Genomic DNA, 14,602 nt, shown 5'->3' with positions numbered 1-14,602 from the left:
AGAAAGCCACTTGCAGGAGACGCTCACTGGGTTTTTCCAGGAAATGAGCGGCGTGACTTTTCCTAGCGCCTGTGTTTTCTGAAGTCGGGCCGGGCACTCACTGCGGGTACCGAGACTGACCTTCTATGAGGCCATGGAGGCTGCCACGCTCCTGGGAGACCCTGTCACCACCAGCAGGGACCCTGCACAGGAGGGAGGGGGCTCCCGGGGGAGAAGGGCCCAGGAGCCTGGTGACTTTGTCTGGAGTGTGGAAGGTGGGGGTCCCTGTGGGACTGGACAGACTCCTCCCCGTAAGGAGTGGGCCTATCCAGCAAGGACACCTATTCCCAGGAATAAGGGTGCCTCCACAAAAGCTGGGGCCCCGGGGATGACTCTGGGGGCTCACACAGGCCCACGGGGTCATGAGTCAGAGGTCAGCTGGGCCACACTGTGACCTGGGCCAGCTCACCAGGCACAGGCTGAGATCTGAAGACGACGATGGATATGTGAGTGTTGCTAAGGGGTTATGACCTGGGGTCCAAGGTGTGGGCCCTCGAGGCCGTGCATACACGTGGCCCAGCAAGGAATTCGCCATGGAGAGTACATCCTCCCCATCTGTGGGGAGTATGACCCATCCCATGATGCTGTAACCTCAGATAGCACCTGGTCCTACACAGGGGTGGGCACAAGTGGGTCCGCAGTTGTCCGCGTGGAAAAAGACACGCAGGCTGTGATGATGACAACGGCTTTACTGACTGAAAAGCACATCACCCTGCACCTGCCAAGCCCCTGCTGTCCACGCCTGTATATACCGCTTCTCCTGTGTGTACACACCTATGCAAATGTGCCCTCATCAGCCAGGCACAGCAAGTGGAGAATGAAATAGAACAACCAGAACAATACACTGTAATACAAGGTATGTGACTGTGACGGTGGTTGAGCTGGCCCTACGTGACCGTGGAGAAGCCCCAGTCCAGGTGAGGGCTTACCACAGACCCGGCCCCCACAGTGCCAGGCCGGGCAATGTTTACAGAACGCACCCAGGCCCAAGGATTTGGCAGAGGCGTTGGATGAGCACAGTGGGAGGGAGCTGGGTCTGGGCTCGGGCAGCCAGCCCGCTGCGGCTGCCTCTGTTTCCCCTGCGTCCCTGCGGGGACCAGCCCCACTCCCTCCCCGGTCCTGTGCTGACAGCCTGCACTGAACCCACCTGAACACAGGGTGGGCTTTCTGCAAAGAGCAGAACCCAGGCTCCATCTTCTCTCCTGAAACCCACGCTGTTCTCAGGCCATCAGGAGACCCTGCTATGTGACTGCGTTCCTGCACCATCTGCTGGGCCATCTGCTGCCTGCAGCCGCCAGCACGCACCTGATGTTTGTAAGCGCGGCAGCACCCTCTCCCAGCTGTGTCCCCTGTGGGTCCAAGGAGCACAGAGCCGCTCTCCAGCCCATGGAGACCATGGAAGGCGGGGCCAGCGGGGACTGCTACAGAACTAGTACGGAGCCCTGAGAGTCACTGCTGAGCGGGCGAGCCCGTGATCACTCTGCGCCCGTCTCTGCAGGGACAGAAGGTCCCTCCGAGGCCAGTCCCACTGCCTGGGGCTGAGCCACACCTGACCAGCCCAGAGAAGTCAGCAGCCTCAGCCCCAACTCAGCTGCCCCCCCCGCCCCACAGCTATGACTGAGTGGCGCTCCCCATTCACAGGGTGTTCTCCCTGCACCCTCTCCTCTATGCCTCACCTTCCCCTATCAACTCCCTGACCTGGTCCATTACCTGGGTCAAGAAAGGGGGCAGGACCATCCAAATTGGTTACCCCAGGAACCAATCAGAGAGCAGCATCCTGTAGGCCACCTGCTGGGCCAGCCTCAGTCCTTGATTCCAGGACGGGACTGGGACTATAGGGAGTGTGAGGCCCTGGGGGCAGGGCCAGGCTAACTGGCCAGTGTTGGGGGGGGGAGGGGCAAGGAAAGGTCAGGGCAGTGGTTTCTCTCTCTCTGTCCCCTCACTCCCTCCCATTCTTTCTAAAAATCAATGGAAAATATATCCTCTGGTGAGGATTAAAAAATAGATTATTAAAATACTTAAAAAAATAATTTCCTTTTGCCTGGCTGGCATAGCTTAGTGGTTGAGCATTGAACTATGAACCAGGAGGTCACGGTTCGATTCCCAGTCGGGGCATATGCCCAGGTTGCGGGCTTGATCCCGTGTAGGGTGTGTAGGAGGCAGCCCATCAATGATACTCTCTCATCATTGATGTTTCTATCTCTCTCTCCCTTCCTCTCTGAGATCAATAAAAATATATTTTAAAAATAATAATAATTTCCTTGTTACTTGACCATTTCAAAAAAATCATAAACACTGTAGAGAAGGCTAGTTGTGCACACTTGATGAACCAAAATTAGCCACCAAGCTGCAGCAGTGGCCCCCAAACACCCCCCTCTGTCTCTCTCCTCATTTATAAACTCTCTGAGATGGAAAATAAAACCAGACGCCTCCTCCCAGCCCTGGGCCAGGTGCGCTCACTCCCCTGCCCGATCAATGGCCATTCATTAGCGCCATGGCTGCCGATCGGGGAAATATGGGCCAGCCAATAGCACCTATCGCAGGCGGCGGAAAGGCACATTTACTCCAGGGAAGAAAAACAAGAACATTCATTTTCAGGACTCGCGACTTCTATTGTGCGTGAAACTTGAACAATATCGACCTGACCTTCTCCTCTAGACTGAAGTGATCAATCCTGGACGTGTGCTCACGAGCAGCCTTCGGGTGGGATTTTGGGGGAAGGCAGAGGGTCCTTTAATGAGGTCAGGAAGTGAAGTTCCTGTCACTCATGCCTCCATCTGCCCCTGCCTCAGCACATCAGCCCTGAGGGCGAAGGCGGGATACCACGAGTTTGAGCTATAGAGTTTCTTTCCTCATAGAATTTATACAAAAGTAAGAGGGGAAAAAAGAAAACCTCAAGTAGTCATTCCTTGTGATGTCATAAATGCTACAAAAATAAAAACTGGCCCTAGCTGGTGTGGCTCAGTCAACAGAGCATCAGCCTGTAGACTGACTAAAGGGTCCCAGGTTCGATTCCCGGTCAGGGCGCATGCCTGGGTTGTGGGCTCCATCCCCTGTGTGGGGCATGCAGTAGGCAGCTGATCAATGATTCTCTCTCATCTCTGATGTTTCTATTTCTCTCTCCCTCTCCTTTCCTCTCTGAAATCAATCAATCAGTAAATATATATAAAAGAAAAAGAAAAACTGAAGGAAACGGAAATATGGTGCCTTAACTTGGGGGGTGGGGGTGTCAGCTGCTGGTCTGGAGGTGACAACAACTGTTCATACAGGTTATTAACATTGAAGCTTGGCAGGGGCCGCAGCAGACCCTGCAGACCAATGAGAAAAGCAGGCTCCAGGCAGGGCTCGCAGAGGGAGCGGGTGCAGCCCACGGCTCTCAGAGCCCCTGGGATGCAGGCCTAGAGCAGAGGCACCCCTGCTCTCAGCCAGGCCGGGCACTTGGGCCCCCTGGGCTCCCATATTCCTGTAGAACCACCACTGGGTCACAGCAGGAGTTGGGGGTGCAGGCAGGGACAGGGACAAGCTCCTGTCTTGGGCAAAGTGCTCCCCGGAGCCCAGGACGATCCTCCCCAGTGGGCCCAGGTGCCCGTGACCCACAGTGGCACTGAGGTGGGTGGCCTGGGAGGGCGGTGCTGGGTGCAAGCAGGCAGTGAGGAGGAGCTCATAATTAGTCAGAAGTAGCCACTGGACAGGGCTGGGACTGCCCTGCAGAACCTGCATACATCCCTTCTGCTGCTCCAGGGGACTCGAGGGGCGAAAGGTGAGGAAGGAAGGGCTAGGCATTCGACACGGAAGGAACAGCAAGAACCAGGAAAGCCTGGAGCCTGGGGCCCTCACACCACTGAATTCTGCTTCTCTCTTTTTAAAATATGTTTTTATTGATTTTTTGAGCAAGAAAGGGACAGGGATAGACAGAAACACTGATGAGAGAGAAACATCGATCAGCTGCCTTCTGCACGCCCCCTACTGGGGATGGAGCCCACAACCCGGGCATGTGCCCCAATAGGGAACCAAAAGGGCGACCTCCTGGCTCATGGGTCGATGCTCAACCACTGAGCCACCACAGCCACGCTAGACTCTGCCTCTCCAGACACCACAGCCCACGCTTCCTATGTCCCAACAAGACCGCTGCATGAATGAGCGTCACATACGTCAGCGGACCCCGCGTGTTTGGATTCTTCCTGGCTCTTTGTCAATCCATCACACCTGTCTAGTTGTCTGTATTTTTCTTTCTTTTAACTCGGAAATGCATGCAGGTAGCAGAACATCAGTCTGGATGATCGCAGGCCAGGGTGACTGCCCAAGAGCCCTCCCATGGCTGGACACACAGAGGGGCCCATGAAGGGGTACAGGGGGCCCATGCTGGCATCAGACGTGTCAGTGGACACATCTCAGAGGCTCCCTCCCCCGCCGAGATCTCAGCAGGAAGCAGGGCTCACACCCCTCCTCTCAGTCAAGATCACCGACCTCCTTCTGGCAGAAACAGAATGGGAGGGGGCACAGCACAGGCAACAGCAATGGGGAGCTGCAGACCCCTGAGGGCACACTGTGCCCGCAGTGACCCACGAAGGCCTGCCGGTGGGGACGAGCCCCCCTCCACCCCCTGCTCACCTGTCTGCCCAACGACGGAGGCGCTCAGTCTGTGGGGGATCCTTGAGGACACCTTCAAGGCCACGCGGATCTGGTAATACCTAAGAAAGAGCAGAAGATCACACTACTTATTGCTGGCTTCTAGAAACACCTAGACTCAATCCTAAGGGCCTAGGGGACCGGGGATGTTTCCAGACATGCGTTGTCATCCGGCCCCAGGGAGGCTCGCTTCATAGCATGAACAGTGGGAAAGGGATGGGGCGGGACAACTGAAGACAGGAAGCTGAGTTCACCTGAGAATTAAAAACTTGTTGTCTGGACCTAGCCAGTTTGGCTCAGTGGACAGAGCGTCAGCCTGCGGACTGAAGGGTCTTGATTGAGAATCATGGATCGGCCGCCTCCTCCACACCCCCTACTGGGGAGTGAGCTCGCAACCGGGCATGTGCCCTGACCGGGAATCGAACCGTGACCTCCTGGTTCATAGGTCGACCACTCAACCACTCAGTCACAGGGGCCGGGCCCACTTCAGCATTTTACACATTGGCCCCTAAATCAGTGACCACACAGGAGCAGTAACAGCCCTCGCAAGACAATGAGCAGTGGCCACCGTGGCCATGGCGCGAACCCTGAAGCACTGGGCCCACAGAATGAGAGACAGGCTGGTGGAATTCCGGGGCCAATACCCGTCAAACCCTCGTTTCTACAAATGCAGAATGACACGTGCAGTATTTCTTTAGTAAAAGACCGATGCATGTCCACAGCTGCATCGTAACAGGAAGAGACGGGGATCCCACCACTGCCCCGACCCCACATTGCCACCAGCCGTGACCTCCCAACAGCGTCTTCTCGGGACAGAAAGGGGGCGCCCGTGGCCAGAGGCCTGCACCCCCTCCTATCCGACAGGCCTCGGCGCAGTTACAGCCACGCTCGAGATTTACAAAGTGCCAGTGCGCCCATGCCTGTATCAGGACTCGCGGATGCGGTCTCGTTTGATCCTCCGCAACCCCCTGTGACAGCCAGCATCTGAAGTGCCAACCGAGCAAAACATCGGCCATTGTTGTTTTCCAATTTTGTTTCTCATTGATTTTGAGAGGAAGGGAGAGGGAGAGAGAGAAATATCAATGTTGAGAGAGAAGCATGGATCGGCTGCCTCCTGCACACCTCACACCGGGGGTTGAGCCCACAACCCAGGCATGTGCCCTGCCCGGGAACTGAACCGTGACCTCCTGGCTCATAGGTCGATGCTCAACCACTGAGCCATGCCGGGCGGGCAGGCCATGGTTGCTATGGAACCACTTATCCACAGCAGGGAGGCGGCCAAGGGCACCGGGCACTCACTCCAGAGAGGAGTCTTGTTGCCACACCTTCTGGAGTCCCATTTGGTGACAGATATCAAACCCTTTTCCAACCAATTCCAAAGCACCGTCTCAATTCTTCCTCCTTAAAACACTGGAGACCAAGGAGCCTTCCTTCAGGGAGTGACTCATCATTTGGAACTTCAGATGTGTCTACAGAAATATGTTGGAAGAAATACGTTCAAAACCAGAGAGAATACAAATGCTACCCTTTCCTTCCTTTGTGTCCCTTATAGCTCTTACCACCACGCGGAGAGAAAAGAAAAAAAATCTAACACGTGCTCTCAGTTGATTCTGGAAATCTCCATCATGACAGCTGCTGGAGGAGACAGCCGTGACCTGTTCACCTCTTTCCAGCAACTAACACGGAGCTGGCGCATGGCTGGCACTCACCCCGTGCCAGAGGAATGAATGAATGAATTTATGAATGAATGAATGAATGAACATGCCCCAGGAACAGCGGCTCCCTCTACAAACCCCAGGTTATGCCTTCCAACCCCCACATGGCCCCTCTGTGAGCGCCTGGGGACCCACATGCAACAGAAGCAGGAATGTATTCTGATGGGAACAGGGCTCTGTGACATTTAGTGGTAATCATTTGCCCGTCCAGTCTGTTATGAAACAGCCGGTCTGACCCAGGGACACTGGCCAGGACCTCAGATACTCACCACTGTGTTTGTGAAAAGGTCAAAACCAAGACTCTGAAGTCCGGGAGCCAAGTCGGCAAACCTAACAGGGTTCCTTGACTGAGCCCCTTCTCCACAGGTGACAATTCCTGTGTCAGCTCACAGAACTGTCAGGACAGGCGGACAGGCGGACAGGCAGACGGGGCAGTGCCACTGGCGTGATGCTCAACCCCCATATCTCATTAGAGATAAAACATCGTTATTATTTCCTAGGACATGTGGGACCCAGACATCGTCCCCCACCCACGATCCCGATCTTTCCTCTGGCCTCCCAGACGGGGAAGCTGGGACAGGACGAGGGTCTGGGTGGACGAGATGCCAAGATGCCTGCAGCACACCGTACCTGACGAGACAGAATGGCAGACCCAGCACTAAGGCTCTCTACAGTCTATGACAGCGGCCGCCAACCTTCCGGACCTCACAGACCACCAGTGGGCCGCAGGCCAGGGGTTGGCGACCACTGCTCTCTGATATGGGGGCGCCCCCTGGTGGGGAAAATTCTCTTTCTTTGAGTCTCCTGAGGCAGTACTGCACAGTGGTCAGGGGTGTGGACTCTGCAGCTGGCATGTGACCAGCTTGCCGGTGGAAGAGCAGCTGATCCTGGGTGAAACTCTCAGGCCTGGTAGGGGAGCTGGGGACGTCCTGACAAGTAAGGGGGGCCTTGTGTTCAAAAGGAACCAGAAAAGGCAGTCCCAGGAAGTGGCCGCTATATTTTTACTCTACGCTCATCCACTGAGCCGTCTGTTCTCACAGTATCCAGCCACCATGACAAGACCGCACGGCATTTTGTTAAATTATTGGCCTTGCTAGCAAACAACAAAATATTTTGTCATGTCTCACTTGGCTGCCATTGTTCGCATTATCTGGTGGTTCCTGCCCAATGAGGCAGCCCAGCTGGGCTTTCTGATCCCCGTGGGTGGCCAGGTGGCCACGCTGCTCTCGGAGAGGTGCGACTGCCAGGCTCCATCGCCCGGGGAAGCTCCGTTTGCCGGTGAAAGGAAGGTTCCTTCCGAGAGCCGATACCCAGCGGGACTCCACCCAAGCCCCTGGCACCGGCGATGCCCACAGGTGGCAGCGCATCCCCTTTGATTTGAGGGAACCTTGACTTTCCTCACCTGCGCGTGGCTTGATTGGCTTAATTAGTCCTGCTTCTGCAAAGCTGGAGGGGACACGGGCAGTTGGGAACCTCAGACCAGAAAATCTGCTGCGCAGCGTCGCCCCACCACCGGGGTCTCGGCAGAGAGAACATTTCTGATTGGCAAGACCGCCCCCGCCGCCCCGCCGGCCCAGCAGTCAGCGCAGGACAGGCTGGGAAGCAACCCGGCTCCGGGTCTTCACGCAGAGGGACGAAGGTAGGGTGTGAGGACGCGGTGGCACCCACGCTGCGGCGTTCACCCCCACAGGCCCAGGTAGTACACTGGATCGCCAGGTACGGGGGCGCGTGTCCTGGAGCAATCATTTAGCCTCCGAGCACAGACTTTCTCACCTGGATAATCAATCGTTGATTGTATATGACGGACAGATGGGGTATGGCACATGGAAGCCCCGGTGCAGGGCATGAGATCGTGTAAGTACCAGGTCCTTTTATAGCTACTTTTGTGCCCTGGTCGGGGGCTTAGTGGTTGAACATCGCACCAAAGGGTCGTGGGTTAGATTCCCAGTCAAAGGCACCTACCTGCTGCCCGTCCCCAGTTGGGGCAGGTGCAGGAGGCAACCAGTCATGTCTTTCTCACATCCATGTTTCTCTCCCCCCCCCCCTTCCCTCTCTTCTTTCCACTCTCTCTGAAAAGCAATGGAAGAATATCCTCAAGTGAGGATTAACAGAAACCAAGAAAAGCTGCGTGTGCTTTTTATCAGCGTGTTGGCTCACCCAGGTGTTGCTGAGGGGCGTAGTGGACACAGAAAGGGCGGGGAAGACCCCAAGGCTGCCCAGATCGTTCGCACAGCCCCTGCCAGGACCCAAGACAGCTACTTTGGGCTCATCGTCCAATCCACTGCACCAATACATTGGGGTACAACTTAATTATTGAATATGTATTGATATTAAGTGATGAGAAAACACCTCCTACCAATAGGTGGGTAAGTTATCTTGTTACTTTCAGGTACTTTGTCATTATTAACAACACCAATGGCAACATCAAGTAAGAATAAAGGTCACCAGTTCTTACAAGCTGACCTTGAATCCGGCCAGGCAACTTCCTTTCCAAGACCCCCATCTGGGCCCCTCCCCCAAACCGCTGACAACCTCACCAAGAACGGAGGGGGTTCCCACAGCGCTTCCCGAGGCCACATGATTGGACGAGGGTGTTAGTCCACAGGGAGCTTGAGTAGGACCTGCCCAACTCTAACTTCTTGGCTGCAGTGACCAGTCCTGGTGCTGAGGGAGGCTGGGCACGTCTGCCCCTCTCTGCTGCAATCTGGGGCTCTGAATCCCCTCCAGGTGTCAAACCTAGGACAGCCGGTAGTCGTGACACACCTGAACACTCTCAGCAAATGAAGCCTCAACTCTGGTCCCACCAGGAGACACTGGAGAGGACTCGGAGCACCGTTTGGCTTCTGTGGTGTGTGGGGACCAGGGTGGGCTCGGGCAGCGTCGGGGGATCGAGGGGAAGGTCTTGTGCAAATCCAGGCGGGCGCGGTGGTGCTCACACCAGGCGTTAGCAGGTGAGGCATGTCATAGGCGGAGGTTTTGCTAGGGTTCCCGGCTGACTCGGATATGAAGTGTGAGACAGACAGAGGTCAAGAGTCGCCCTAAGATGCTGTCCTCGACAACCGGATGGAGTTGCCAGGAACCGAGATGGGTTGTGACGGAGAGGTTTGGGAGGGGGGCGGCAGACAGATGGTCAGAGTGGATATACTGAGTAGAGGCGAGGCCTTTTGGACAGCAAGATGGCCACGTGCAGCCGAATGCCTACCTGGCAAGTCCCAAAGTCCTGAGGAGCCTGAGCTGATGACATAAACCAGGACACCAGTGGCACAGGGACAGTATTTACCCCCATGGAACCAGGGGACCAGGAAGTGAGTGTAGATAGAGGGGCATTGCCAATCTGGTTGGTTATAGCCTGAGATGCTGAATGGGATGCATTTTAATCAAAGGCAGGATTACTCTGCCTTAAACATCCAGAACCACGCCCAGGCTCCTAGCTGCACATGCCTCGTGTTCAGTAAGCACAGTGCAGCCCGTGGACCAGAGCTCCATCCATCTCCTCCCCCTCCCGCTCCCCATCTCGCTGCCTCTAAGCACTTGAGATTAAAGACTGATCTCAGCTGGGGCTGCGAGAGGCCGGCAGGAATCCCGTCTTGGCCTCCATGCCTATGCCTAATCCTCAGGGTTCAATCTGTTTTCTCAGCACCGGGCATGAAGACAGCATTGGGCTCCTTCTTTCCTGGCTATCAACCCGGCACACCGCCTCTACCTCACACCACCTCTCACGGCTCGACAGCCCGCTGCGCCACGGGGACGGGGACAGCGGCGGTGGACCTGAGCTTTCCACAGGCCCCACACACGACGAGTCTGTCGGATTGAACTGCAGCGAGAAAGCTGTCACACAGCAAAGAGAACAGACCGTATATGCGCCCACCACACTGACACCCTTGGTGACCAGGTGAGGCAATGGGTGTGATAAGCAACCTTAGCATCATCCTTTCACAATACAGATGCCCATCAGATCATCACACTGTGTACCTTACACCCCCACAAAGTCACATGTCACATATCTCATGAAGCTCGGAAATAAAAGCAGAACTCCCCAGGAGGCCAGGGGCAGGAGCATGCGTCCATGAGGTCCGGGTTAGTGTGCTGAGTGAAAGCACCTGCTAAATCCAGGAAGGAACATCCATCCCGCCCGCCCGGCTCTCAGCAGCCAGGATGTTTAGCCCAGAGTCCTAGAGGTGGTTGGAGGACAGACAGGCTGTCGCGGGCTCAGGGCACCTGGGCAGCAGTGCAAATCCCAGACCCCAATTTACCCCAGGACTTCTTTTGTAAAATATTTTTTAAAATTTATTTCAGAGAGGAAGAGAGAGATAGAAACATCAATGATAAGAATCATTGATTGGCTGCCTCCCACATGCCCCCCACTGGGGATCGAGCCTGTAACCTGGGCATGTGCCCTGACCGAGAATCGAACTGTGACCTCCTGGTTCATAGGTCGACGCTCAGCTACTGAGCAACCATGTGACTTCTAAGAAGGTCCCTGCAAAGCAAGCGAAGAAGCTGAGACCTGAGGAGGTGAGTCACTTGCCCCGGGCACCTGGCCAGTGACAGAGAAGTGGAACCCGAACCAAGATCTCTGTCCCTTGGGGACAGATCTACGGGCTGCCCCATGCAGGCCATCAGTGTCCGCGGGAGGCCCGAGGGAGGGCCACTGGGATTGTGAGCTGGAGGGGCCCACACCACCCGGGCATTCGCTCTGCATTGACTCAGCCATGAGGTAATCCGGCCTGTGGGTGGTTCTGGGCTCAGCATTTAATCTCTGCAGGAATAGTCAGCCCCTGCAGGCTCCTGTCCTTGCAGACCTGCTGAGTCATCCACAGCCGGGACTCAATCGAGGACCAAAGGCCTAAGGCAGTGTGGGCTCACGGAGTCCCAGACTCCACAGGGACAGGGTCACTATGAACAGGAATGTGGATTTGCTAGAACATCCTCCCGAGAGCCCATCTCCAGAGGCACCGGGTGGCCCACCCCTGCTCGCTGGCCAGAGGCAGGATGGGAGCGCTGCCAGGGGGAGGGAAGAGCACGTTTTTATGAAAATAAGAATTATGGAATCAGAGAGAAAGAATGCCTCTTAGAAATCACTAAGCTGATCTCTACCCCTCGTGCTGGATGGAAAGGCGGGTGGTAACAGTCCTGTCACACTGATTTCAGCAAAAATAAAGAGAGAGAATGGCTTGGTTTGCACCAGTGGGAAGTCATGTGACTGAAATCGAGTGTTAGACCAATGGCTTCTGGTGTGAAAGTGCTACCCACTGGCTATCCATGGGGGAGGGGGGGCACTGTCTTTGCAAACAGGTCCCTGTCAAGGCCCTGGCACTGCTGGCCTTTAGTCCACCTGCTCACTGACCGCCCCATCCTCCCCCTCTGCAAGCTGACCACCCGGCGTGGCCCTCAACCACGTCTAACCCCCACTCCCTCTCCCAAGTGGGGAGGGCACAAAGGACCAGCAGACTTCACTAAAAGAAGTGGAAGAATAAAAAGATCATTCTGACAGCAGACAAATCAATTAATTGATCTCTGGCGAGCCAAGGTAATCGTATTTCAGAGTCTATTAAGGCCGGTCAGGGCTGCTTAGCGAATTTCACAGGGAGCTGGCTGTCCCGCCAGCGATGGCAAACGTCGGGGCATACACACGATGGCAGCTTCTTCCGGAAACCACCTGACCTAACTCAACCCTCTTCCCTCTGGTGGGAAAGGCAGGGGCGTTCCTGAGCATCTGGCCTTTCGCATCAGATCTGATCACACGGACTGGAGGGCCTCTGCACAGTGCTCTGTGGACAGGGCCCAGTTTATCCCCAAACCATCCAACACCGCTGAGCGGACAGTCCTCTCAGCGACACTGTAGAGACAGAAGACGGATCTGAACCTCGGCTGAAAAACTTCACTCAGAGGGGAAATCGGTTCCATGGAGAGCCTTGCAGGAGTTAAGATAGAACATGAAATGCGAATTCATTTTCAAGGACAGATCTTAGTTCCCATTCAGCGAACATACCAGCAATGACGGCTCACCGTGCCATAAACAGGCATAAATGAGTTATGAATATGTTGTGTGTGATTCTGGCTTTAATTGAGCCTAATCCGATACTAGATTCCAGGGCTGAGCCTGGCTACACGAGATGCCTCCCCAGTCCGCATAGATCTGGAAGAACAGCACCCAGGCTTGCTAGGCTCTATTTCTGTCCTCTCCTTTCGACCTCCTTTGCCGATGGCACTGCGGTCTCCTGGTGTTTGGGACAAGTCACCAGAACGTCCTGCTACGCCCTAGCAGCTCAATTCTCCTATGCTCGGGATCCTGAGCTCAACCCAAAGCTAGTATCTTGGCTGCCAGGTTTAGTCATTTGTTACACAGCAGCAAGCCAACAGGTGCTACTGTTCTGCTGTTAACGTGCCCACCTCACACGTTCGGTGTCTGTAAACGAACGCTTCCTGGCCCGTGTCATGGGGAAGGAATGCAGGCCTGTGAGGACACAGACGGGTCCCCTAACCACGCTGCGTCCTTGCTATTATGTGCAATAACCTTGAGAGGTATAAGTCTACGATGAAGATGTATTGAGATCTTGCATGGAAAATGCCAAATTCAGAGTACCCCCTCAAACACTGAGAGCAACTATTTTTTCATTATGTCTTTAAGAAGGATGGTGTAAATCCTCCACTTTTGAGAGAGCTGGGCCCAGGTTTTATGACGCGTGGTTTGGAAAGACACCCTATCAGCATTGAGCCCACAAACACCTTTTTATGAGAACTGCACACGCTTCATTTCCCATGAGTTCACTTTCCTTTAACACGGACTGGCAGCTTCCATGGACAGATCGACTATGGAGAGAGGGGGTGGGAGAAAGTATCATTGTCCAGTCTCTCAGTATATGGTTTATCTTTAAGGACACTAAAGGCTTGGGCGTCCCAGTTGGCAGGGAAAATGATGAAAATCCTTTCTTCATTAATCCAGAATGTCTTGGAACCTGTCCTCCCTACCTGCACCCCCCACCGCCGCCAGGAGAATGAAACACCCCCATGCACACACTCCAGGCAGAGAACACTCACCCTCTGTGGAACAGATCCACGTTATAGAACTTATGAAGCTCCACAGAGAACTCTACCGTCCCTTGTACTTCAGACATGATCTTCTTGGTTCATTACCTGAAAGGCAAGAGGGAAATGTACAGCGTGAGCTCCCACCCGCCACACTGAGGCCGAGCTTCCAGAACAGGAAGCCCCGCAGCGCCCATGCGGGTGGGTGAGCGTGGCCCACGAACGGGCCTCGGGAGTCCGCTGGACGTCATCACTCCCACTCCTTTTCTAGGGAGACGGCGAGATGGAGTGAGCTGCTTGCTGCCACACAGCTCACCCTGGGAGGGCCAGGACTGGGGCCCAGACACCCTAATTCTAAAGCGGGACCCAACGCATCAGGCTTCCCTTCCTCACTGTGGCGTCCTAGGATTCTGGAGGCCTGGACTCCACGTCCATTAGCATTGAAGAATTATGGGTGCTTTTCCTTGCAATATTTCTAAACTGTTCAATCCGTTATTCACGCTTCCTAACATGTTTTAGAACATTTTCCGTTGCCTCGGAGGAAAGTTGTTAAAAATATTAAGGACTATTTTGGAGAAATACCACGATCCCAACCCTTCCTGAGATACTGCTTGGCATCCAATCCTCTGATGAGCATGTTCTCTTTTAAAGTTTAAAATGTCGTTTTTCTCTTAGAGCAGTGGTTCTCAACCTCGGCTGCACATTAGAATCACCTGGGAATCTTTTTAAAATCCTGATTTCTGGGCCTCATCCTCCGGAAATTCTGTTTCTTTGTTACTAATGTTGTGGCCTCACCCCATAACAAAGAAACAGAATTTCCGGAGGATGAGGCCCAGAAATCAGGATTTTAAAAAGATTCCCAGGTGACTCTAATGTGCAGCCGAGGTTGAGAACCACTGTGTTAGAGCATCAGCCTTCAGAGTGTGTGGCCTTCAGAAGATGAAACGAAAACCAGTGTGTCGATCCTCACACCCATCAGCACTCACTTTAGGAAGAGGGCGCGGAGCTAACACACCCACCTGGACGGCCCACCTGTCACCTCCCCACGGAGGCGTCCCCAGGCTCATGGGTGCAAGGCAGCTACACAGGAAGCCCTTCCTCACGGGCGCTGCCGCAGCCCCCTGCACAGGCCCCCCCACGGGTGCACCCCCAACAGCCCTGACCACATGGCGTCCCGGAAGCAGGGTAGG

General features: G+C 54.8%; 1 protein-coding gene across 1 annotated transcript in view; it reads right to left on the bottom strand.

Moving 5' to 3' along the window:
- The window catches only part of FAM135B (family with sequence similarity 135 member B), a 50,079-nt gene extending 36,556 nt beyond the window's left edge, over positions 1-13,523 (bottom strand). Inside the window, exons 1-2 of the mRNA XM_036338394.1 lie at positions 13,425-13,523; positions 4,651-4,730 (exon numbers count right to left, since the gene is read on the bottom strand). Of these exons, the coding sequence (XP_036194287.1) occupies positions 4,651-4,730; positions 13,425-13,501 (157 nt within the window). The 5' untranslated portion in view covers positions 13,502-13,523. The remainder of the gene's footprint in view (positions 1-4,650; positions 4,731-13,424) is intronic.
- Positions 13,524-14,602: the final 1,079 nt, after the last annotated feature.

Source organism: Myotis myotis, unplaced genomic scaffold, assembly GCF_014108235.1.
Source record: "Myotis myotis isolate mMyoMyo1 unplaced genomic scaffold, mMyoMyo1.p scaffold_m19_p_16, whole genome shotgun sequence".
In the NCBI taxonomy this organism is placed as follows: domain Eukaryota; kingdom Metazoa; phylum Chordata; class Mammalia; order Chiroptera; family Vespertilionidae; genus Myotis; species Myotis myotis.
This window is presented reverse-complemented; position numbering and strand designations above follow the sequence as displayed.